This window comes from Ursus arctos, unplaced genomic scaffold (assembly GCF_023065955.2).
Source record: "Ursus arctos isolate Adak ecotype North America unplaced genomic scaffold, UrsArc2.0 scaffold_12, whole genome shotgun sequence".
Lineage (NCBI taxonomy): Eukaryota > Metazoa > Chordata > Mammalia > Carnivora > Ursidae > Ursus > Ursus arctos.
In genome coordinates this window covers 12,225,502-12,250,615 of record NW_026622786.1, presented here as the reverse complement: position 1 = coordinate 12,250,615, position 25,114 = coordinate 12,225,502, and the positions used below count along the sequence as shown (strand labels likewise).

Genomic DNA, 25,114 nt, shown 5'->3' with positions numbered 1-25,114 from the left:
TTAAGCGTCTGACTTTGGCTCAGGGCGTGATCCCAGAGTCCTGGGATCGAGCCCCACATCAGGCTCCTCCGCTATGAGCCTGCTTCTTCCTCTCCCACTCCCCCTGCTTGTGTTCCCTCTCTCGCTGGCTGTCTCTGTCTTTGTCAAATAAATAAATAAAATCTTTAAAAAAAAAAAGTCTGTGTCAGTGGAGATTGAATAGTAGTGGATTCAGGATATTTTTTGGAAGTAATATTGAAGAGTTTTTCTGATGGACGGAATAAGGGCGGTAAGAAGAAGGTATTATCACCTCCATTTTAAGAATGAGGAAGGTGTGGGGTGCCTAAGGGGCATAATCAGTCAAGGGTCCCGCTCTAGATTTCTAGATTTCAGCTCAGGTCATGATCTCAGGGTTTTGAGATCAAGCTCTGTGCTTAGCAGGGAGTCTGCTTGTCCCTCTCCCTCTGCCCCTCTGCCACTCCCCACCTCAAATAAAGAAAGAAAGAAAATCTTTTTTTAAAAATAAGAAGTATGAGGAAGGTGAAGTTCATAAGCATGCCTACTATCACCCTAGTTACTAGAAGACTCAGGATTCCTAATGATGTCAAGACTCCAAAGCTCATGTTTTACTTCTGTACCGGACATTCTGGGAGCACTGAGACTGGTCAGGAAGAAGCCTATTTCACCTCCGAGAATTTACCCTCTAGGGTTTTGATAGGGCCCCTCCTACCCACCTCCAAAGGAGAGAGCCACTTGCTAACCCCTTGATGTCAGCTAACAGATTGTATAAAAGTGAGTTTCCAAAAGTAATGATAAAAACATTAAGTTAAATTCACAGCCAAAGGTGAAGATTGTTGAGATTTCCAAAACTCTATTCTATAGTTAACTGAATTCTGATACTTAGAGCACCATGAATAAACACTCAGTAATTTACTCAGCCAAATAGTTATAGGTACCGACCACATATCAGGAATTGTGTTAGGCAAGGGATACTTCATTAGGGCCTTTTTGATTTCTGAGTCTGCAGGAAGTGCAAAATGACTTAGCACAAATAATAGTCAATGATTAAATTTCAAGTTCCTGTCTTGATTCATAGCCCTCTCCCTTGTGGGTCTCTGTGTCCCTTCCCAGAGCATTTGTTTTGGCTTTGGCCTTTGCTTAGAATTAAGAATAGGGAAAGACATATGGAGGGCAGGTGCTAAAATCTTCTGTAACAGTTGGTCGAAGGTGAGAAGCTACAGAATGCTGGAGGCACGATGATGAAACATGACGATGACCCAGGGAAAGGGAGAGGAAAGCACTATCCCATGGTTTTGCTGAATAAAGAGTTGGTATATGGAGAAAGTGAGAGTAAGATGGTCATGTGTAGATAAGGGAGGAAACAAAATGATTAGGGGGAAGGAGGGTCTGAGGAGGAATAAACACAGTTGTAAGAGTATTTAAGGCATTGCTCTTCTCCCAGAAGGCTCTGGGTTGACTCTTGAAAATTAGGAAAATTAGGGATCAAGTCTCTTGCCCATTATCTCTAAATCCTGCAAGCCTCTCTTCCCTCCCCTTTTTTTGAAGTGAAATTCACATAACACACAATTAACAATTTTATTTTATTTTATTTTTTAAAAAGATTTTATTTATTCATTCGACAGAGATAGAGACAGCCAGCGAGAGAAGGAACACAAGCAGGGGGAGTGGGAGAGAAAGAAGCAGGCTCACAGCAGAAGAGCCTGATGTGGGGCTCGATCCCATAAGATCCCATAACGCCGGGATCACGCCCTGAGCCGAAGGCAGACGCTTAACCGCTGTGCCACCCAGGCGCTCCTACAATTAACCATTTTAAAGTGTACAATTCAGTGGTATTTCGTGCATTCATAATGTTAACTAGTTGTATTTGACTCTTTCTCTTTAATCCCACAGCCATGGCTTCTTTCCAAACTCCCCTTCCACCCGAAGCCATCATTTCTGCTGGGACCTAGTCCCCAAAATGTCCTATTTTGATACAAAAAGAAATCAAGACCAGAAAGACTTACACCTGAGAATAGAGAAGTAGTTCCTATTTGCAATCCCACTGTTCAGCCCAGCAACCATTCCCACTTTAGTGGGAAGATGCTGGGGAAGATGAGAAGTGTGGGAGCCATGAGGGGACCAAGACTTCTTACCAAACAGAAGAGGGACTCACTCACCTGATTATCCTAACACAGGTGGGTGCTTTACTTCTCTGCTCTGTACACCACACTCACCTCTGTCTGGTTTTAGTTTCTAACCCCATGGCTCTCTGGTGGCCTAGTGCAGACTGATAACTCCTTCCCAAGGAGTACTTGTACTGAAGAGCTCGTGTCCATTGTATATAGTAATATAATGGCGTATTTATTCTGGTCACATTTTGCATGAAGAAGGTAAAGATAGTTACTAAAAACAAATGATATCTCATTGATGGCCTGGCTGAAATAGTGCTGTCTTCTTTAAGTCCCTGTTCAGTCAATAGTGACACTTCTAGATGCTTCTGCAGCAATCTCCAGACAGTTAACTCCTATTTTCCTGAGCACTTGTAATGCCACTTTGAGGACCAGTCTTGGACTTGTTATAATTGTTCCTAATTTATTTCCTTAATTAGATCGTGAAGCTCCTGAGAACACAGAATGTGCTTTAGTCATCTTTTTATTCTAACTGAATGCCTGGTACTTATTATACAGTCAATAAATCCTGGAAGAAAATGTTTTTAAAAAGGTCCTATGTAGTCCCCATCCCACATGCTGGATTTGTCCTCCATGAAATCAGTTCAGGGGCCAGGACAACTTTTCCTGGCTTATTCCTGTGGGAAGTGGTAAAGAGAGCAGTCAAAATGATTCAGTTCAAGATTTCCGAGATGCAGCGGAAGTGGATGGGAGGAACTCAAGCAGCTTTCTTGGATATTAGGAACTGAATATGGGGATTGACCAGAGCAGATTCTATCACCCAGTTGGATCAAACCACCCTTCCCAGTTTGTCAGTCACCACTCATACTAGGAAAAATCCTTTGTAGGAATCACATTGCTTCTGCCCCCACCATGCCACTGAAACTGCTCTTACCAAGATCAACAGGGACTTTCTCATGGCAAATCCACTGGCCACTCTTCCATCCTTATTCTCCTTTACTTCTCAGAGCATTTGGGTACCACCAATTAGCTCCTTTTTCTAGAAAATCTCTCCTATTTCTCTCCTGTGTCACGTAAGAATGATTTTTGGCAGCAAAGAACAGAAAACTTGTCTAACAGTATTCCTGAAACATACAGACATTTATTTACTTAAAAAGTCCAGAAGCAGTGGGCAGTCCCAGGTTCATTCGGAAGCTTACCCCTGTCATCAAGGACCCATTCTTTCTATCCGTCTCCTTTGCTGTCCTCAGTATGTTGACTGTCTTCATCTTTCTCTGCTGTCACATTTATGGTCACAGGATGGCTATGGCAGCTCCAAGCCTGGTGTCTTCATTCCTTTGTCTCAGCAAAAAGAGAGGCAAGAACAAGAGTTTCTTCTGTGAAGGTCCTGTCTTTTTTATAGAAAAAGAAAAATTTTCCTAGGAGCCTCCCATTAGACTTCCTTTCCTATTTCATTGACCAGAACTGAGTCTATACCCCCTCTTAGACTCGTCATTGGTGACGAGAAATGGAATTACCAGGATCGGTTTGGACCACTGTGATTTATCTCCTGATTTGGTGAGAGGAAGGTTTTCTTTGAAATCAAAGGATCTATCTTCTATTTGAACAAAACTGGGATTCTGTTAATATGGAAGAAGTAACACAGGGGAATGGCTTTTGAACAAGTATGGCGGAGACTGGCCTAATTTTTACTAAGTCGTGTCTCTCTTCCCCTTGGGCACACAGATAGATTATATCATCTTCTAATCACTGTAGCAGTATCCATGTTCCTGAGTTCCCACCAATGTCATATGTGCAGAACAGATGTATGTGTTTGCTACCTGCAGGCCTGGCCTATAAAAACTTCCCACACAAATAATCTGCATTTTTTCTCTTCCCTGTGTTTTTTTCTGGCCAGATACAAAGCATCCCATGCTGCAAAGAATGGTAAACGTGCAAGAATCAAGATGAGTCCAGAACACCTGACATTCAGACATACTAAAGAAGACACAGGAGTTGAAAAGGCACCCATTGACTGAGTCTGGAAAATTTTAGCACCCAAATAATTAAAGACTGTAAGGAATTATAAACTATTGAAAAACAGTAATCCGTGAGTCTATATCATCAATAGATAACTAATTAATTAGTAAGAGGTAAGGAAGGATTGGCACAAGGAAGAACCATCAATAGACACTAAATCTAAGGCAACATGTTTCATGAAGAGCAGGTATTTGGAGGGTCTAAGATGTCTCCCCACAGACTGCTTATTACAAGGAAAATAAATAGTAAATACACTGCAGGGGAATCAGACACCTCAACAAGGTGACCACAATTATTATCACCCAATGAGGGACAGAGACATCATCTGACTTTGGGTTTGATATCCTGAGGACACAATATCACTTATGGAGTGTTCTGGCCAGGAACGGATAACCGGGATCTAATAATGAATAAATGTGAGACAAACATAAACAAATTGGAAATGAGGAACATTCCCTTGTCCAAACCAAGGGGGCGGGGTGTACTCTTCAAAAATATCCAAGACAAAGAAAAGCTAAGGAACCGATGCAGATGAAAGGAGACTAAAGAGACATGCAATATATGACCCTAAACTGGATCCTCTATTCGAAGGGGAAAAAGAATGACGTTATTGGATTAATTGATAAAATTTGGATATGGATGGTAGATTGAGGTATCATATCAATATTAAGTCTCCTGGAATTGATAACTGTATACATTGTGAATGTAAAAGAATGCATGTATTCCTAGTAGTAAGGGATAATGGGGCATGATGTATGCAATTTACTTTCAAATGGGCAGAAAAAAATGTGTGTGTACGTGTGTTATCTATTTGAGATTGCAAGTGTTAGAGCAAAAGGGGCAAAACAGTAATTAACAAATCTACGTAAAGGATATACGGGTGCTCTTTTTATTATCAACTTTTCTGCATGCTTGGAATTATTTCCAAGTAAATAGTTTTTTGGAATCCAGATCTAAAAAATCATTGAGGATTCCCTCTTGTTTCAAAGGCTTTTGCCATATTCTGTCTCCTATCCTCTCCTTCAGACCTGTATCTCATTGGTTTTCCCAGTTTTACAACTGTTGGCTTCTATTTGAATTCTCTTCTTCCTAGCCCCATGGATTTACTACTTGTTGGGATAGTTTGACGAGTGTTTTGATTCAACTTCTCTCGTGACACAGCCTTTTGGTCAGCTTCTCCGAGTTGGCCTAAAGCACTGCAGCTCCCAAGCAAGTGGCTTCGTGCCTGCCAACACGGCATCTAGGCTCCAGGCCCCAGGGGAATATCATACCCTAGGTGAGATTCAACGCATCCAACTGGCAACAGCTCCATCTCCCTCTCCAGCCACACTGATTTTGTCTAGGAGGAAATAGTTCTCCTATCTGCCCCCTTCTCTCCAGGGTCTCTGCTTGACCAAACCCTCATCATGGCTCTGTAATTAGGCTCTCTTTCTCTAGTCTTTACACATTCCCGTCAGCCGTCCTCCTCACTGCCACTGGCTCTCTCTTTAAAGCACGGATTCCTTCATATTGCCTGTTTGGTTAAACTTCCCAGAGTTCTTCATTGCCTTTAAAATCTGATTCAACCTACCTTACTAATTCCGTATCTTGCTACTTCTCTGCTGAAGTGTCAGCTCTTTCAGAGCATGGACCATGCTTTTTCTTTTTTGTATCTTTAATCTTTCTAATATAGTGCCTGGCACACAGAAGATACTCAGTAGATATTTGCTGAATGGACAAATGAACCCCAGCTACATTAACCTTTGACACTTCTTTGACCATGCCCTAGTTAAATATCTTCCTTTCTGAAGTCTTCTCTGGCTCTGTCATCCAAGTCTTGTATATGTTGCTGTGCTTTTTTTTTTTTCCCCTCACTAGACTGTAAGCTGAGGGAAAAGACCAGGTCTTATTCATTTTGCATCTCACCCAGTATCTAGGAGAGTGCCTGGAGTAGAGGCAGCATATAGTTTGTTGGGTGGATGAATGAATATTAGAGAGGGGGAAATAGTAGATTTTTTTTTAAAGATTTTATTTATTTATTCAACAGAGAGAGAGACAGCCAGCGAGAGAGGGAACACAAGCAGGGGGAGTGGGAGAGGAAGAAGCAGGCTCATAGCGGAAGAGCCTGACGTGGGGCTCGATCCCAGAACTCCGGGATCACGCCCTGAGCCGAAGGCAGACGCTTAACCGCTGTGCCACCCAGGCGCCCCGGAAATAGTAGATTTTGATCAGGTCTCCATGTAGTGAGGCAGACTGAAGAAATGACCTAAGAACCATGAAAATAGATCAACAAGTACAGAAAAGGTACAAGGAAGTAAATAGACAGATGATGATGTAGAATTAAATAATTAGAATAAAATGGGAGTCAATCAGGAAAGGCTCCCTCAAGCTGGATTTTGAGATATGTTTGAAAAATGAAAGGGACATAACTTGAGGTAATAGGAGCCTAGAAGCATGTCATGGAGTTTGGTTGAACCCAGGCATGGAAAGTAATTAGTGTGTTTGAAGCCTGGTTTTTGGGCAGGATCTGTTCTACTCCAGAGCTCAAGTTCTGCATTTTTCCTGGCTCCTCCCCAAGTGGGCATGCTCACCCACTCTCTATATTTTGATGTTTCCCAGGTCAGCCCAACATAGGACTTTATGTTCTCAGTTCCTGTGAAAATAAGCAAACAAAACTGCCCTGTGGGATTGAACACTTGCTAACCTTGGTCCTCTAGGGAAATAAACTTCCCTTTTCCCAATAAAATAGAACTGCTCCCAGGGCTGTTAAGCCAGAAAAGAAACCCTAAAGTACTAATGTAGTATTACTGCTTCTTCACATAAGTATTAGCATATCTTTATTTTATTTTTTTGTGAGGAGATGGGGATCCAAAGAGGTCAAGAATGTATACTGAGATCTGAGAAATAGAGTTTAATAGCAAAATCTTGACTTAGCCATATCCGTCTCCCTCCTCAAAGAGCATAGGCAAACACCCATGACACTGGACAGTCACCTTTGTAGGACTCAGATCATCGCTTCCTCCAGCACTTTCGGGATAGAAAAAATAGATTATACTCTAAAGATGGTCCCCACTTTAGGAATAAGAACATTTTACACAGCGGGAGGTACATCTGAAGTCCTACGGAAAGAATCTCTTGACTCTGGGAGATGGCAATAGTCTTTCTTTTAGGATAACCTAGTTTTTACAGTGTCCTTTTTTTCTGAATGCCGTGCCCAACGCACTGTTTCCTGAATACCCAGTCTTACTATCTCCTGGTAGAGGCAAGAACATTATGGTAGCATTCGCTCACTGCATATTTCGAGGGGCTGGGTCCAGAGCACAGGTGTTCTTCTCACCTCTTAATGCAAACACAGTTTTCCTATGGCGGGCAGCGGGAGAGTCTCCTAAGTGGCTCTTGATGTACGTGGAGGTTTCCAGATCCCGTACACGGATGCCACTCTGCTAGAACGTCTCTAGATGGCAACTAAACGTTAAAGCCTCAACTAAGGTAATTCCTCACCAGCAGGGGGGCTTCCCGGGTAGGCGCTGCCTCCCCGCGCGCTGCCCAATCTCTGGGGGTGTCACACTACACTGTGATGATGTCACACTGGCTGGGATGACATTTTACAGCTGGACCCCCTACCGCCACCAAGCACCTTTAAATTACCGCGGAGTCTGTCCCGCGGAGGGGGCGGGAAATCCGGCCCCCGCACTCGATCCACGCTGGCTCCCCACGGAGGCCCCCCTACTCCCACTCCCATCTGTGCTATGTGGTCGTCCTAATCCGCCCGCTCTTCGACACTTCCGCCTCAGTAGGTGTCATGGCGCGGGGCTGCTGAATGGTTCCCGCGGGGCGGAGCCGCCGGATGGGGGGCGGCCGCTCGGCGCTCGGCTCGTCGGGTCTGGCGACAACGGCGGCTGCGGAGCGAGGGGCCCGGTGGTGGCCCCGGACGGCAGCGGGAGGCCGAGGCGGGAGCGCGCGGGGCTGAAGCGGCGGCGGCGGCGGCGGCCAGGGGCCGGGCGGCGGAGCGGGCGGGAGGCTGAGGGGGGTCCCCCCGCGGGACGGGCGCGGGGACGGCTCCGGGGGGCGGGGGCCGGGGCCCGGGCCGGCTCGCGCGGGGGGTATGATGACCCGGCGACGGGGCCCCGGATCTCGTCTCCTCCGCCGCCTCCTCACGGCAGCCCCAGCTCGCGGCTGAGAACCAGACCCACCGGCGGTGAGTCGGACCGGGCGGGAAGGGGCCTCGGCGGGGAGCGAGCTCCCATCCGCTTCCCGAGGCGGGGCCGGGCGGGCCGCGGGCTCTCCGGGGCGCCCGGCCTGCGGGGGGCGCCTCGCTGGGCGCACCCCCACCCGGGACCCGGCGCCCAGTCCTGCGGCCCGGCCGCTCGCGGCCCCGGAGGAGCCTGCGTTCCCGGGAAAGCGGGGAGGCTCCGGGCTTGTTTTCGGGGCAACTCCCCCTGCCTCCTGCCACTTCTTTTCGGGGCGTGTTGTTGTCCTCAGATGACAGGGGGCCGCCTTGCGCCTCCTCACCCGGCCGGTTTTTTCCCCGGCCGTCGTGGCAGGTTCCCAGCGTGTGGCTTGTGCGTGTGTATTTCACAGCTCTGCTTATCACCATGGTTTTGGGTTATTTGTGCTCTTTGCGACCAGGAAGCGGTGTCTGGAAAGGACGGCGGTGGTGGGGTGGGTGTGGAAGCTTTTCTGTCCTCTCCGCTTCTGTTCTTTAATCGTTAGGTTTGTAATTTGTAATGATGGTGGAGACTACGTGGGACCAGCCCACCTAATGTGTGTCTGTGCAAGGCGGATTTAGAGGTCTGGCTCAGAGGGAAACTTTTGCTGTCTGTCGCCACTTTCCCAAAGCTTTCGTTTAAAGAAAAAAGAGAGAGAGAGAAAAGGTGAGGAAACAACCAAAAACTCTTGGGTAAGGCCCTCACTGTTAACAGGTCTGTGGGAAAGAGGCTCCTTTTGTGTTTAGCAACCAAGACTTGGGGCTCGGTCTCCAGGAGCGCTGGTCTAACCTCCAGTTTGTTGTGGTGACAAACCGTGAGCATTGGCCTTGTGTTTATGCTGGGCGCGTTTTCTTTCCTGTTTAGGTGGGGGAAGGGAGGAGGGGCTCGAGAAAGGGGAAAAAACAATCCTAAGCCCGTCTGTCTTTCCTCCACTTAAAGCCCTCACTTAGTGCTTTAGATAGACTCGTTTTGAGGCAACCCTAGATGCTTTTTCTTAGTGACACTTTGGGAATTTTCAGTAATTGCATCAAAATATTCATTTCAACTGTAGACCCTTCTGCTCAGTCTATCCTTTATCTTATTTGTTCCCTAGTAACTGATGAAAACAGCAGCCTGGCTTCCTGCTCTTGATGAAGTGGGGTTAAATTAAGTGGCTGATGCCCTCAGCAAAACCTACAATTTTGCTCTTGTTTGTGTAAAGCTATTTTTGATTCCTGGTCTGTAGTGTGTGTGTTTTAAAGATTGTAGGGAATTCACATCATTACAAGCTTTTACTTATATAGGTCTGAAGCTTTCTGTAAAACGTTTAAAAACCTAACAAGTCCTATTACCTAATAGTTGTTATTCATCTGGTGATTTTGGATCTTTACATGTAATTACCTCAGAGTTCTGTGTTACAGTACTGGTATGATGAGGTATATCATTGACTTTAAGATACTGTTCCTCGCTGGGAGGATATTTTAGTAAAGTAACTTGTGGTTGGAACTGGAGGCAGCCAAGCCAATAAAGCATTTGTTGAGTAAAATGGTGAGTGAGATCTTGTAAATATGTGTACTGGCTCTAGTTGGTAAGTAGGACTTTTGCTGGTGATACTCATAAATAGTTTATACTATTTTTGGATATTGTAGTTTTATGGATTGTAGAGTAAGTTGATTGGTAACTTGAGATTTAAACCCAAACCAGAACTCCCTCCTAAAAGAAAAAAAGATAATCTCAAAAGTCACAATTCTCTGGAAAATAGAATTTCTTCATTCTGTGGTTTTGTTTTCTTAAGCACAGCTCGGTCAGTGGTTGTGTTGGGAGAAATCAGTGAGCCAAACCTGCCTTGTAAACTTCTTACACTTGGAACTTGCACAACTTGTTGTTAGTTATATATTGTAACTGGTCCTTTTGTAATTTGAAGTAATTTTGCAAACATGAACTTCCTGATCTGCCCTTTTTTTTCATTTTCACGACTGTATAAAGCAATCCATATTTTTTAAAGCTTTTTTTTTTCAAGTTACAGTTATTGATTTCTCCCCAGTTTCTTCCCTTACGTTTTGTGCCATTCTGGACGCAAGCCATCAAAATCATTTTCCTTCAAGTACCACTTCACCAATCACTGATTTGCTTTTTGGTTCCTTTTTTGTTTCTAATTTCCCAGCTCCCTAAATGACTTACGTATTTTTGTAGAGCATAATTTGGCTCTGTAAAAAAACTTGACATCCTGTTTTTATATTTTTCTCTTTCTTTTCTTTCTTTTTCTTGTGTGTGTGTGTGTGTGTGTGTGTGTGTGTGTGTGTTTTACATCACCTAAGCAACATCCTAAACTGTTTGAAGATAGGGAAACTTCTGTATATTTCTTTTGGATTCTTTTAGGCACCTGGTAACAGTGCTTTCCCAGAGTGCTTAACGAAAAAGGATCAGAAGATCTGAATTCTTTGCCAGCATTGCTACTCATTAGCCCTATGTAAAACTTGTGTACGTTTCTTGGGTCTCCTTTTTCTCATCTTGAAATTAGGGGGTTTTGGAAAGAGTCTCATAAGGTCCATTTTAGTGGTAAGAATCCCTGTACTTTTTTGCCAGTGTCTTCTGCTTCAGTCAAGTACATCTCCTTACTTGAAACAGGTTTTCATTTTTCCACATTCCCTGGCCTACTGGCAAAAGTTATCTCATTCATCTGAAAGAAGTTATTCCACCTTCCATCTGCCAAAGTGTTGTTGCTTTATTTAAGTCTTGTTTTCCTTAGGCCTTTGCTGACTGATCTAAACAGGGTCATCTCAATGTTTATGTTCCATATTAATGTATGCTTTGTTAATCTGACATTTTCCTTATGCTCGAAACTCCTCAAGATATGGCTTTCTTCATTCTAAACTTTATAGTCCTTGTAAACTGTTGGGTGCACATACCAAGATCATACCTTTTCACCAAACACAAAAAATGCCTGCTTTTTCCTGTTGCTATAGATTCACCATGCCAAATAAATAACAGAGTGATTGAAATTTAGGAAAAGATATCCTGCCTGGAAGGAAAGCACCCATCGGATAGTTTACCAAAATATTACAAAATATTGATTATATGGCTGTAAATTACATAGAATTGTAGAGTTACTCTTTCATCAGCTAACACCACGTATTCCACACCCTCTCTTTGCATACTGGTTGGGCAATTGGCTTGTTGGTTCCTTATGAAGGAAAGTGTTACAGGAAAGGGGTGGGGAACTTCCATTTGAATGGTGTCCTTAGAGTTTCACGCTTATTGTTTCCTTCTGTATCACTACATTTAGAAAACTAATTTAGGTATTCTCTTGTAGGCAAGAGACTATAATTTCTATTTCACTTGAATATTTCTCTAATTCAGTCAGTATGACACCTGAGATCCCCTTATGTTCACATATGGAGAAGTAATGATCTCTTTCTAGTCATTCATTCTAACAAACATTAGACACATACCATAGATGCTGGGGATACCAAAAAAAAAAAAAAAAAAAAGACACCTACACTGATATTGAGAATTGCCCTCACAGAACTTGCAGTTTAGAAGAGAAGTCAACTTTTAAATAGTCATACTTAGAATAACATTTAGGGTGGCCTCATGAGTTAATGTGTGATCTGGCTCTTGTCTGCCTCTTTGGGCCCTGCTTCTATTATTTTCTCTCCTATTCTATTCCATCTATACTGGTCTTTTCTTCAAATAGGCCAAGAATGTGCCTTGGCACTCAACTGTTCTCTTTCACTGGAATGGCTCCTTCTTGTCAGTTAGATCTTAGCTTAAGTGCACCACCTTACAAGGCCTTCCGACCACCAAATCTAGAGTATCTCTGTCACATCATTGTGTTTTGTTTTCATCATAGCGTTATCACTAGCTACTGTTTTCTTGGGCGGTGGTGGGGGGGGGGGGTGTTCTTCCCAGAAGAAAGTAAATTCCAGGAGACAAGGGATCTTGTCCATGTGGAACACCACTGTTAATGCCTAGTTTCTAGAACAGTGCCGGGCAGACAGACTAGGTACTCGATATATGTTTGTTAAATGAGTAGATGACGTAAGTAAGTACAAGTGTGTAAGTATGAAGAAGTGGTAGAGGGTGCTGTGGGAGCCTTTACCAGGAAACCTAAGCTAGTACGACGGATTCCGGCAAGGCTTTCCTGAGTGTATTTGTCAGCATAAGGCTGACTAAAATATACATAATCTAGGAAAATAGTTTTTCTTTCATGTAACAGCCTGAAGTAAATGTTCCAGGTTAAGTGAGTGTCCTTGGTGGGCAGTCGGCTCTGCTCTTACAGGATCATTCAGAGACAGTTCTTTCCATCTTACTGCTCTGTCATCCCTTGAACATTGTTTCATGGTGGAAGCCAGGTCTCCATGGGATTCTCCTGGTGGAAAGGGAAAGGAACACAAAAAGCTAACCCACATATCACTGTCTGATGGTGAGAGGGGTTGGTGAATATAGCCATGTGCCTTGGGTGAAGGAGAGAGTAGATTTTGATCCAAACCAACAGCCTATACACCACACTGAAAAAAGTGAGGTTTAAATGGAGACCAACAGGATAAACAGAAGTTAGGAAAAAAAGAAGACTAGGAGAGGTAAATGAAGTCCAGAATGGGAATGTTATGCGTGAAGAAACTAGGATGGGAGAAATAAGGCCTACTCCAGGAACCGAGAGAAACTTAGTGCTACTGGAAATTTAGAGATTTCAGACTTTATCTCAAGGTTTTAAGCAGGAGACAGATAAACATTTTTAAAAGCTTCAGTTGTAAGGTAAAGAATGAATTGGAAGAAGGGAGTTTAAAAAGGGGGCTTGGGGGGCGCCTGGGTGGCACAGTGTTAAATGGCTGCCTTCGGCTCAGGGCGTGATCCCAGTGTTATGGGATCGAGCCCCACATCAGGCTCCTCCGCTATGAGCCTGCTTCTTCCTCTCCCACTCCCCCTGCTTGTGTTCCCTCTCTCGCTGGCTGTCTCCATCTCTGTCGAATAAATAAAAATAAAATCTAAAAAAAAAGGGGGGGGGCTTGAGAGTACCATTTGGGGGAAGCAAGTTAGGCTGTTGAAATAGTCCAGGATTGTCAGCAGGGGTAGAGAGAAATGGGTGGAGGGGAGAGATAGATGGTGTTGTGGTGAAGGAGTTTTCTTCCCAAAACCACTCCTTGCTTTATTTTTACAGAATGTGTTTTCTTACTTACCTACTTTAATGATACAAATATTCTTTATATATCAGCATGCTGGAGAAGATGTACATCTGTGTACACGTCAGTTGAGGACAAGTGCCAGAGGAAGCAATCAATATACAGTACTGATTTTAGGTTATTTAGGTCACCAGTTGTTAAATTGTATCAAAGAGGCAAAGATGATGCTAAGCGAAAGTAGGAATTTATTATTGGTGTGGAAGATGGAAGTTACCTGAAGAGTAAGGGCAAAACACTGACAAATGATTACCTTGGTTGTCATAACCAACTGTTCCATTCATAGTTATAATATTTGAATCCTTTGTAGTAATATTACCTACCCGTAGTGCCCATAATGTGGGGCACCCTGTAAATGTTCAGTAGATGTGACCACAGCAGGGAGTGGGGAAGCCTTTAATTTGGTTGTTTTTGAAAGCCTTAGGTTCTAGCAAGACTCAATTATCTTTAGCAATAGTGCAAGTACTAGTAACCTTTTGCCTGTTAGTTCTAGTTCCCAATTAATGCAGTGGCTAAATTTGTCAATAGATTCAGATAGTTAAATCCTTGGAAAGTCAGGTTTGAAATGAAAAGACTAGTTCATTACTGGAGTCAAGAGGTGCAACATTTTCAGGAAGTCAGAAGTAACTTTTAATTTATTGGGAGCTGCTCTCCTGCGAATTGAGAATAGTCCTAACTTAACAGAGTCTGATACATAGTAAGTTTTCCATAGATGTTAATTCTGTTCCATATTTTTGTTTGGGAGGCCTCACCCTAGGAAAAAAATTGCTTTCCCATTTTGCAAAGAGGCAGGTTTTATGGAACATAGTATCTTTATCTTATGCCTAGAAATGGCTGCCTTTAGCTGAATTTCAGGGTGTCGTATAGATGACAGTGTTGATTTTTCTTTTTTTAAGATTTTATTTATTATTAGAGAGAGAGAGAACACAAGCAGCGGGGAGGGACTAAAGGAGAGGGAGAAGCAGACTGCCCACCGAGCAGGGAGCCTGACATGGGGCTCAATCCCAGGACTCTGCAATTATGACCTGGGGGCAGTTGCTTAACCAAGTGAGTCACCCAGGTGCCCCAAGAGTGTTGATTTTTCCAGGCAGTTTTGATTTTGTATTTTCTTCTCCCCTTGTGCTTGTTGAAGTCAGGACTGACTTAAGTACCACACACCCTTACTGTGGGGAAGGCCAGTGAAATTCTGGGTTGTTCTTTCCCTATGGGTGGACTTAAAAGTTTGTCTAACTGAATAAGAATTACATTCATTTATATACTTAAGCTTTTAGAAAAATTCCGAGAACTCGTGCATGTTGCAGTGCTCACTGTGAAGATTTGAAACCATCAGTATCTGTTATTTTGTTTATTGGATGAAGAGTTGTCTATAACATTACTCTGGTAAATGCAGGATTTTAAAGACTGTCTAGTTAGGAACATACTTTTAAAAATTTGGTCTTATACTTCATGAATTCTTTTCAGAATTATTCATATTTCATGAATTATTACCTTAAGCTTTCATATTCCTAGACATAGCTACAAACCAAATTTTGCATTCAGTTCTTTTATCAAATACTTTAGGCACATCAAGGTTGTGCTCCCGTTTCTTGATAGATTGTTCAAATTAGTAGCTCAACAGATACTCAGTGGAAAACAAATTTCAAAAATTTGCTTCCTTTCATTGTTCAAAAATTGGCTCAGTTTTATGATAGACGAGAAGTATTTTTGCATATATTTTAATAGGTAAATTTTGTGAAGGTACTACTTGGTTTCACATTTTTTTAAAATTCTAATTTGGTATTATGTCAGTGATATAGGCAGACAAGACGACTTGTAAATTCGTAGCTTTGGAGTTAGAATGCACTGGCTTTAGCTTTTAATTTACACTTTTTTCTCTTCAGAGTTCATATAAATTATGGAAACTCTTGTTTAAAGTAAATCCAGACCACATTTTAGAAATTGAAGGCTGAGGATTTGTTCTTCGTTCCAGCTGTCTAGTCCAGTGCAGATGGTTTTTAGCTGCATTCAGGCACAAAGAAATGTACACGTTGCTTTTTTATGTTCTGTAACATCCTTTGTCACGCTTCCTTCCTTTCTTGTTGTGTGTGTTTATTCTCTATGACTAGTAAAGTTATACTATGTGTATTGAAGTGGAGACTCCCCCTATATCTCAAAGACTGCACAGATAAAAGGGAGGGACATTTGAAAAATAAAACGAAGCATTCGAAAATCCTGCAGTTTAATATGAGTGGTAGGGAGTAGATATGAGATTGGTAGGCAGGGGTCAAAATCATCCAACATATACTGCATGTCTGAATATTGGCAGAGTCTGTGTGGTAGTTTCTGGTGATATAAGCAAAGAACAAAATAGATATGGTACCTATCATGGAACTTACACTGTAGCTGGAAATGTGAGTAACATTAAATAAATAATTTCGAGTTGAACAGGATTCTATGGGAGTGCATGGTGCGGCGGGAGAGTGGATGGTGGTAGTTGTGGGGTGTGTATGCGTGTGCGTATGGGTGTGAGTGTGTAGTGTGTGTGTGTGTGTGTGTGTGTGAATGAATGGTTTTCCCAGAAGAAGATCTTCAACATATGAGAGGGCCTTCCAAGAACTGAAAAGGGCAGTATGGCTGTTATGGAGGAATCAAGGTGGGGAGATCTTGGAAGACAACAACCAGATTTTTGGAGAGCTTTTTAAGGCAGATTGAGTATTTTGGATTTTATCCACAAAGCAATGGAAAACCCTGGAGGCAGAGGGAGGAAGGTGGTTAAGAAAGAAAGAGCAGTCATCTGATTTGCATAGTTTAAAAACAAAGATCCCCAGAGTGCATTCAAGATTAGTTTGGAGGCTACTGGCTGTTTGAACTAGAATGGTCCCAATAGGGGTAGAAAAAAATGGCTGAATTTGAAATATACTTAGGAGGTAGAATGGGTAAGATTTGGTTATAGATTAGAGGTGGAGTAATAAGGGAGGAGGAGGAGTCAGGATAATACTAAATGAATTCCAGAGACTGAGCACTTTACATGTATTAAATAATTTAATTCTCAGAATAACCCCATGAGGGTAGGTATTGTTATCACCAATTTATAGATCAGGAAACTGAGGCTCATTGCCTCTCTGATTTTTGTCTTGAGATGTTGGGTATACGGTGGTGTCATAATTGAGATGGAAGACTAGGGGTGGGGTGGAGGCTCATAAGTTTAATTTTGGATGTGTTAAATTTGCGATGTCTGCAAGATACCCAAATTGCAGTGTGGAGTAGTTATTTGGAAATAAGAATTTGGAGTTCAGAAGAGAGAAATATGGGTTAGAAATGAAGATTTGAGAATCTTTTGCAGATGACTAATCCTGGGAAGTAGTTATTGGGAAGGGGGAAAGTATGGGAAAGAGAAGAAGAATTAATATAGAGCCCCAAGGCATCTGAGGGTTATATGGTTGAGAAGGGAGAAGATAAATAGGAAATGGTTTGTATGCTATGTCAGTTGTTTGAACTTTTTTCTGAAAGTATTAGCTTTGGGGGTCTTGGGGTTTATTGAGCTTGAGGTGTTTATGTGATATTCTGGGACAGAAAGCTGGGCTGTTCTACCCTTTCTCCATATTTTTCTAAGAATAACTTCCTGTGGTTCTTCAGAAGATCCTCTTAGTAGACTTCACATCATCTTGATTACTGTCTTCTGGTCATTTCATCAGTGGTCCTCTTACAATGTAGTGGACAGAGCTAGACACCATTAAAATAGTTAACTGAGCAGAGTAGATAGCCTTCACTTTGTCCAGCACATTCTGGACACTGTTTCTATGAATGTAGTTGAAGACGGAATTAGCTTTTGGTTGGGAGGGGGACGTTATTACATAAGGTTTCTCTTACCAACTGAGAGTGTTTTTCATACACATGTGCTCCTACTAAACCTTGTATTTCTTATCCTTGTGCTTTGTGCTGGTCACGTTTTATACTATGTAGGATTCTGTATTTGTGTTAAATTTCATCTGCTAGACTTGTCTTGTAGTTTCTACCCTATTGTGGTCTTTTTGGACCTGTTACTTAGCAATATATTGAGTATCCTGCCCAAATTTGATTCCTCTGTAAATTTTACAAGTGTGCCATCTATGTCTAAATTTAAATAATTGATCGAAAAACTCATCAGGGCAGGAGTGAACACAGATCTGTGGAATGAGCTCTGGGGCCAAAGAGCCTGGGTTTGAATTCCAGTGCTGCTATTTAATAGCTGTGCTATTTTGGGCAAGTTACTTTAACCACTCTGTATCTTAGTTTCCTCATCTGTAAAGTGGAAATAATGATAGTATCTTTTCCAAAGAGTTGTGGTGACAATTAAATGAGTAATGCATGTGAAGTGCTTAGACAACTGCTTGACACACAGTAAGTGATCAATCATCTAAGCTGTTATTATTATTATGGTTATTATTTTACAAACCATCATAGATGTTCATGCTCTTTTAACAATATGATCTACTATTGCTGAGTTCCTGATTAAGGGTGTGTGATTAGACCAAAAAGTTTATCTTTCTGTAATAGGAAACGTGTTTTGGAAAATGTGTAAAATAAAACCCCAGCCAGATAGTTACATTTTACTTGTGGTTTTTCTAAACTTAAAGTTTTAGGGTTTGTGTGAAATTGAGGGTGTAATTCTTCTTCTCTCTCAACGTAGGTATGGCATCACAGCTGCAGGTGTTTTCCCCCCCATCAGTGTCGTCGAGTGCCTTCTGCAGTGCGAAGAAACTGAAAATAGAGCCCTCTGGCTGGGATGTTTCTGGACAGAGCAGCAACGACAAATATTATACCCACAGCAAAACCCTCCCAGCCACACAAGGACAAGCCAACTCCTCTCACCAGGTAGCAAATTTCAACATCCCTGCTTACGACCAGGGCCTCCTCCTCCCAGCTCCTGCAGTGGAGCATATTGTTGTAACAGCTGCTGATAGCTCGGCCAGTGCTGCTCCATCAACCTTCCAAAGCAGCCAGACCCTGACTCACAGAAACAACGTTTCTTTGCTTGAGCCATATCAAAAATGTGGATTGAAAAGAAAAAGTGAGGAAGTTGACAGCAACGGTAGCGTGCAAATCATAGAAGAACATCCCCCTCTCATGCTGCAAAACAGGACTGTGGTGGGTGCTGCTGCCACGACCACCACTGTGACCACAAAGAGTAGCAGTTCCAGCGGAGAAGGGGATTACCAGCTGGTCCAGCATGAGATCCTTTGCTCTATGACCAATAGCTATGAAGTATTGGAGTTCCTAGGCCGGGGAACATTTGGACAGGTGGCTAAGTGCTGGAAGCGGAGCACTAAGGAAATCGTGGCTATTAAAATCTTGAAGAATCATCCCTCCTATGCCAGACAAGGACAGATTGAAGTGAGCATCCTTTCTCGCCTAAGCAGTGAAAATGCTGATGAGTATAATTTTGTTCGTTCTTATGAGTGCTTTCAGCATAAGAATCACACCTGCCTTGTGTTTGAGATGCTGGAGCAGAACTTGTATGATTTTCTAAAGCAGAACAAGTTTAGCCCACTGCCACTCAAGTACATCAGACCAATCTTGCAGCAGGTGGCCACAGCCCTGATGAAGCTCAAGAGCCTTGGTCTGATTCACGCTGACCTTAAGCCTGAAAACATAATGCTGGTCGATCCAGTGCGCCAACCCTACCGAGTGAAGGTCATTGACTTTGGTTCTGCTAGTCACGTTTCCAAAGCTGTGTGCTCAACCTACTTACAGTCACGTTACTACAGGCAAGTGGCAAATGCTAACAAAGCGTATCTTAGACTAGAGATCTGTCTTTATATTTAATAACTGTTACATAGAGCTACATATAACAAACGGTGAATTTATTTACAGATTCCAAGGTAGAATAGGATAATATGTTTTACTGCATTCCTTGTCTGGCATTCCTCTATGTAACATTATTTTATTTCTGAAGTTATTATTTAACACTAGAAAAATTAATTCAGTCCGATTCTGAAGGTTGTTCCTAGTTGAATTATACTAGCATCTGGTTCCTTCTTTAGTACCATTATACCTAAATTTCCCATCTTAAAGAGTCTTTAAAAATATAAAGATTGGGGCGCCTGGGTGGCACAGCGGTTAAGCATCTGCCTTCGGCTCAGGGCGTGATCCCGGCGTTATGGGATCGAGCCCCACATCAGGCTCCTCCGCTAGGAGCCTGCTTCTTCCTCTCCCACTCCCCCTGCTTGTGTTCCCTCTCTCGCTGGCTGTCTCTACCTCTGTCAAATAAATAAATAAAATCTTTAAAAAAAATAAAAAAATAAAAAAAATAAAAATATAAAGATGTTTACTTATTTGTAATGAATTTGGGCATATGCTGCTACATTTTCTAAGTTCCTTTGTTGGCAGGTAAGATGCCTTGGGAATAATTCCCGGTTTAACTCTAGCAACATTTCATTCTTTGACATTTTCTTTCTTTTGTAATAGAATTGGATTTGATGATTGCTAAGGGCTCTTCCTGTTTTAACATCTCCGTAATAGTTCGAACTTATTCAGTTATGACCTTATTTGGTTATCCTAGAATGTCCTTGACCCAAGCTTATACTTATACTTTAGTGATTTATATTTCCAGATTGATACTTCTAACAAAGCTACCTTTTCAATATATAATAATTATTAGGACCGTTCTTAAATGCTGGTATATACGATGTTGTCTGTGCTATAACCAAGGAGATTTACTGGAAGAAAAGGGGGAAGTCTTCTTAAATGAGCTTTTATTTCTCAATATCTCATTTGTTTATTTGTCTAGTTACTAATTTTAAGGAATCTGAGTCTTAATTTTAATGGTCATTAAATACAAATTGTCCACTCATCTAATCAAGAAGTGAAACAATAAACAAAAAAAATAGGTAATCCAAATATGTGTTTATTGGGAGTTACGTCTAATCTGTCAAATGCCTATATTAAATTTTGAGTAAATAGAAAGTCTGAGCTTAGAATTTTATATTATATGTGAAAATAACAAGGATATTTTAACCTGTACAAGGCTCAGAAAATATGCCATCTGCCTATTTTTTTTCTACTTTTGTAAAATCTGCCTAACATGAAGTTTATCATTTTAACCATTTTTAAATGTACCATTCAGTGTCATTAAGTACATTCATGGTGTTGTGTAACCATCACCACTATTTCTTAATTTTTTTCATCACCCAAAACAGAAGCTCTGTAACCATTAAGCAATAACTCCACCTTGCCCCCTACCCCTGGTAGCCTCTTTTTGACTTTCTGTCTCTGTGAATTTGCCTATTCTAGATACTATGTGTAAGTGGAATTTCACAGTATTTGTCCCTTTGTATCTGGCTTCTTTCACTTAGCATAATGTTTTCAAGGTTAATCCATACTATAAATTGTATCAGAATTTCATTCCTTTTCATGACTAAATGGTATTCCAGTGCATGTATGTACTACATTTTGTTTATCCATTTCCTTAGGTTTCCACATTTTTGGCTCTTATGAATAATGGTGCAAAGAACATTAGCGTTCAAGAGTTCAAGTCCCTGTTTTCAATTCTTTTGGGTATATAGCTAAAAGTAGAATTGCTGGATCATGTGGTAATTCTGTTTTTAACTTTTTGAGGAACCACCAAACTGTTTTACACTAGCAGTGCACGAGGATTCCAGTTTCTCCACTCCTCATCAACACTTGTTTTTGTTTTTTTGAGGTCGGGGGGATAATAGCCATCCTTACGTGTGTGAAATGGTATTCATGGGGTTTTGATTTGCATTTCCCTAATGATTAGTGATGTTGAGCATCTTTTCATTTGATTATTGGACATCTGTGTATCTTCTTTGGAGAAATGTCTTTTCAAGTCCTTTGTCCATTTTTGAATTGGATTTTTTTTTTGTTGAGTTTTAAGAGTTCTTTATATATTCTAGGTATTAGCCCTCTGCAGGTAGGTGTTTTGAAAATAGATTCTTTCATTCCATGGGGTTGCCTTTTCACTTTGTCAACGGTGTTTGCACGAAAGTTTTAAATTTTAATGAAGTTCAATTTGTGTTTTTTGTTGCTTATGCTTTTGGTATTATATCTAAGAAATCGTTGTCAAACCAACGCTATGAATCTTTTCCTTTGCTTTCTTGTAAGAGTTCTGTAGTTTTTAGCTCTTATTTAAAAGAACATAAGAAATATAGACATAGATATAGCTCTTATATTTGGATCTTTGACCTATTTCTAAGTTAATTTTTGTGTATGGTGTAAGGTAGAGGTCCAATTTCATTCTTTTGCCTGTGGATATTCAATTTTCTTAGTACCATTTGCTTAAAAGACTATCTTTTCTCTATTGAAAGGTCTTGACATTTGTTATAATTCATTGACCACAAATACAACGGTTTATTTCTTGGCTCTCTATTCTGTTCCATTGGTCTATATGTCTGTCTTTATGCCAGTACCACACTGTCTTGATTACTTGTAGCTTGGTAGTAAGTTTTAAAATCAAGAAGTGTGAGATCTCCAGCTTTATTCTCTTTCAGGATTGTTTTGGCTACTTGGAGTCCCCTAAGATTCCACATGAATTTTAGGATGGATTTTTCTATTTCTGCAAAAAACAACATTGGTTTTTGAAGGGATTGCACTGAATCTGTATATCACTTTGGGTAGTAATGACATCTTCACAACATTACATCTTCCAATCCACTCTTCTCTATTTTTATCTTTTCCTTTTATAGTTTTGTAAAACTCTGATTATTTCTTACTTGAGTGAGATGGAGTAAAGAGATTCCTACAGCCTCGGTTTCTCGTTTCATGCTGCTTTAGGCAGTTTGGCTAATTTTGAGAATCTCCCCTCCATTTACTTATTCACGACTTGGAAGATTTAGGTTCCAATTACTTTTTCTTTTAGTATTCTCCTTTGAGCAATCCCACCACCACCCACTCAGGTATATATACAGAAACACTCTACCGGTGCACTTAAGAGCTCAGTTCTGCATCTTGCTTGGAGCTCTGGGGAGGTAGGAGGGGGGGCACCGCTGAGGAGTGCGGAGGCTGATCAGCTCTTGCTTCTTGATCTCTTCTCTAGTCAGTGCCTGCAGGTGTTCTTTAACTATTTGCCTTGTCTTGTGGTAACAGAAGCAATGTTAAGATTGAAAAAGCGATAGAAATAAGAATTATTTTGTGAAATAATTTTGATGGCATTTTCTCTTAAAGGATAAAGGAGATTTGAAGGGTAAATAGTTCTGGCTGCTTAGCTTTCTCTAATAAATAATTCATTTGAATAATTTTCAGTGTTAGGTTGCTGGTCTTTGCCCCTTTCCCTATCCTTTTGATTTATTTTTTTTTAAGATTCTTATTTATTTATTTATTTGAGAGAGAGAGAGCATGAGCAGCGGGGAGAGAGAGAAGCAGACTCCCTGCTGAGCAGGAGGCCCAATGTGGGGCTCTATCCCAGGACGAAGGCAGATGCTTAACCAACTGAGCCAGCCAGGCGCCCCTTGATTTTTTTTAAAAGATTTCATTTATTTGAGAAAGAGGGAGAGCACAAAGGGAGAGAGAGAGGGAGAAGCAGACTCCCTGCCAAGCAGAGAGCCCAACATAGGGCTTGATCCCAGGACACTGAGATCACGACCTAAGCCAAAGGCCGACATTTAACTGACTGAGCCACCCAGGCATCCTATCCTTTTGATTTAATTTAAGCTGTCATTTGAGTAATTTGATCATGTTTTGTTTTTATAGGAAATACAATTTTCAGATTTTTAAGTCCACTGGTAATTCTCTTCAACAAATCCTGCAAATCCATTGCATTTAGTTTTGACTAGAGGAGTAATTGTGAATGGAGCTCAGTTTACCCCTTAAAAACAGGAGTTCTTTGTGCGTATTACTGAGTAATTACTGTGCATACTGAAGCTCAATGTCCAGGGCTTGACTACATTAGGATTTTTTTTTTTTTTTTTACATTTAGGATTTAATATGAGTATTCTCTTGTGTTGCAGTAATGCTTGATAATGAACCTCAGGCCAATGGAGTAGCAACTCAGGCATTCCTTCTTCACCATTAGTTTTATCCACAGTGGTCCTCTTTGTGTTGCTTTTAGAGTCTGTTAAGTCCGTACCCTGGTGTCTTTCAGAAAACCTCTGTGAAATCCCTTTGGCCAGTGAAGCATCCTGGCTCCAAAGCCGGACTTCCCTTTACCTTCCTTTTTAGTTTACGTTGCTTCATCTTTCTGATAACATGCCAAAATATTATCAGTTGACATAAATTTTGCCACCATACTCTTTTGGCCATGGGCATGACTAAATGCCTTAGGCAATGGAAATAATATACTTTATTTCCTGGCCACTATATATGTAGATGTAGACTGCTTCCAAAGAAGTTGCTGTCTTTGGGGCTTGAGTTCAGGCACAAGGGTTTGCTATGCTTACAAGCTCAGTGCTTTTCCATTCTGAACAAACTAGCTGGCTTTATTAAAGTTGAGATCACTATATTTGTTATGTATGGAAGGACAAGGGCTAGAGAAGGAAAGCATAGTTTCGGTTTATCCTAGACAAACATACTACAGTTTCACCTAAGCCGCAGATGCAGGAAGCTAGGCTTTATGTAACATCTCTGATCTGGTAAATAAGTTCGATGCCTGTGAGATGGGCAGGAAGGAACAAGAGTGTTCATGACAATGAGCAGAGATTAATTTGTGCTGTTAAGTGATCCTAACTGCAGCTTGCTCCAGGTTCAAGTGAAATAACGCTTTATGACTTTGGAGGAATTTTTTAGTTAAAGAGATTTGAAGTTGAAAAATCAAAAGGCAAGGATCGCTATTTCTGCCACCTGGTTGTAGTCATTAGAGCCTGTTTAGTATTTGTTCTTTAAGGTTTGTTCTTTAAGGTTGGGATGTATTTTCAAAGAGGAGACCCACTATGTCCAAAGTACAATTAATGCCATTTTCCTATAAAAGTGAATACTGCCAGTTTGGGTTTTTTCCCTCTCTTCCCTGTGCTTCTGTAGGTCATCTTTTTTAATGCCCAGTTGTTAGAATGTCAAAGCTGGAAAGGGACCTAGAAGAGTAGTTAACCTCACTCAGCCTTCATATACAGATGAAGTAGAAGCAGAATTTTAGTGTTGAGAGTTTATATTGAGGGATTGAGAAATAATGGAGGCCAAGGGGAAAGATGATACATTAATGAAGATAGTATCAAGAATTATAATCTGAATTCAGAGTTTAAAACATTCAGTCTTTGGAGGTGAACCTGCTTTAAATGTTCTCTTCTGTTCGGTAGAAGATAATGACCTTAGTCTTTTTGCTTCTTAGAGTTCAGGTCAGTCAGCATTTCTAGTTCCTAACGATAGCGAAAAGCCCTCAATAGACTGAGCAACCTTATTTTATTTTTACTTTCATTGCGTTTTTTCCCCCCTTTGATACTCACCTTTTTGTGCGGTAGATGTAGTAGAGTTACTGTTTTAAGTGAGTTTTTGCTGGAAATCCTTAGCCGGGTTTGTTACTCCAGAAGCAGAGTGAGACCAAATGGAAAAACTGATTCCAGCCAGTCTTTAGGGGGAGTTTTGTCTAATGGAACTTGGGGGCTGGAATTAGTGTTTTCTTAATTTCCCTGAAAGTTTAAGCTTTGGAAGCCTAACAATTATCACATATTATTCCTACCTTTTTAGAGAAGTAAGTTATTGGGTGGCCTGCCCCTCCCTTTGACCTACCTTTGGATTT

The 25,114-nt window shown here is 41.3% G+C and overlaps 1 protein-coding gene across 4 annotated transcripts in view; it reads left to right on the top strand.

Annotated features, from left to right (window-relative positions):
- Window positions 1-8,161: 8,161 nt before the first annotated feature.
- The window catches only part of HIPK1 (homeodomain interacting protein kinase 1), a 48,855-nt gene continuing 31,902 nt past the window's right edge, over window positions 8,162-25,114 (top strand). For 3 of the 4 annotated variants that reach the window (XM_026483701.4, XM_026483700.4, XM_026483698.4), the window contains exons 1-2: window positions 8,162-8,304; window positions 18,122-19,199. In XM_026483701.4, coding sequence (XP_026339486.1) covers window positions 18,124-19,199 — 1,076 coding nt within the window. In that variant the 5' untranslated portion in view covers window positions 8,162-8,304; window positions 18,122-18,123. Of the gene's footprint in view, window positions 8,305-8,768; window positions 8,981-18,121; window positions 19,200-25,114 lie in introns of those variants that run through there. The other variant, XM_044378654.3, reaches the window with a different exon arrangement.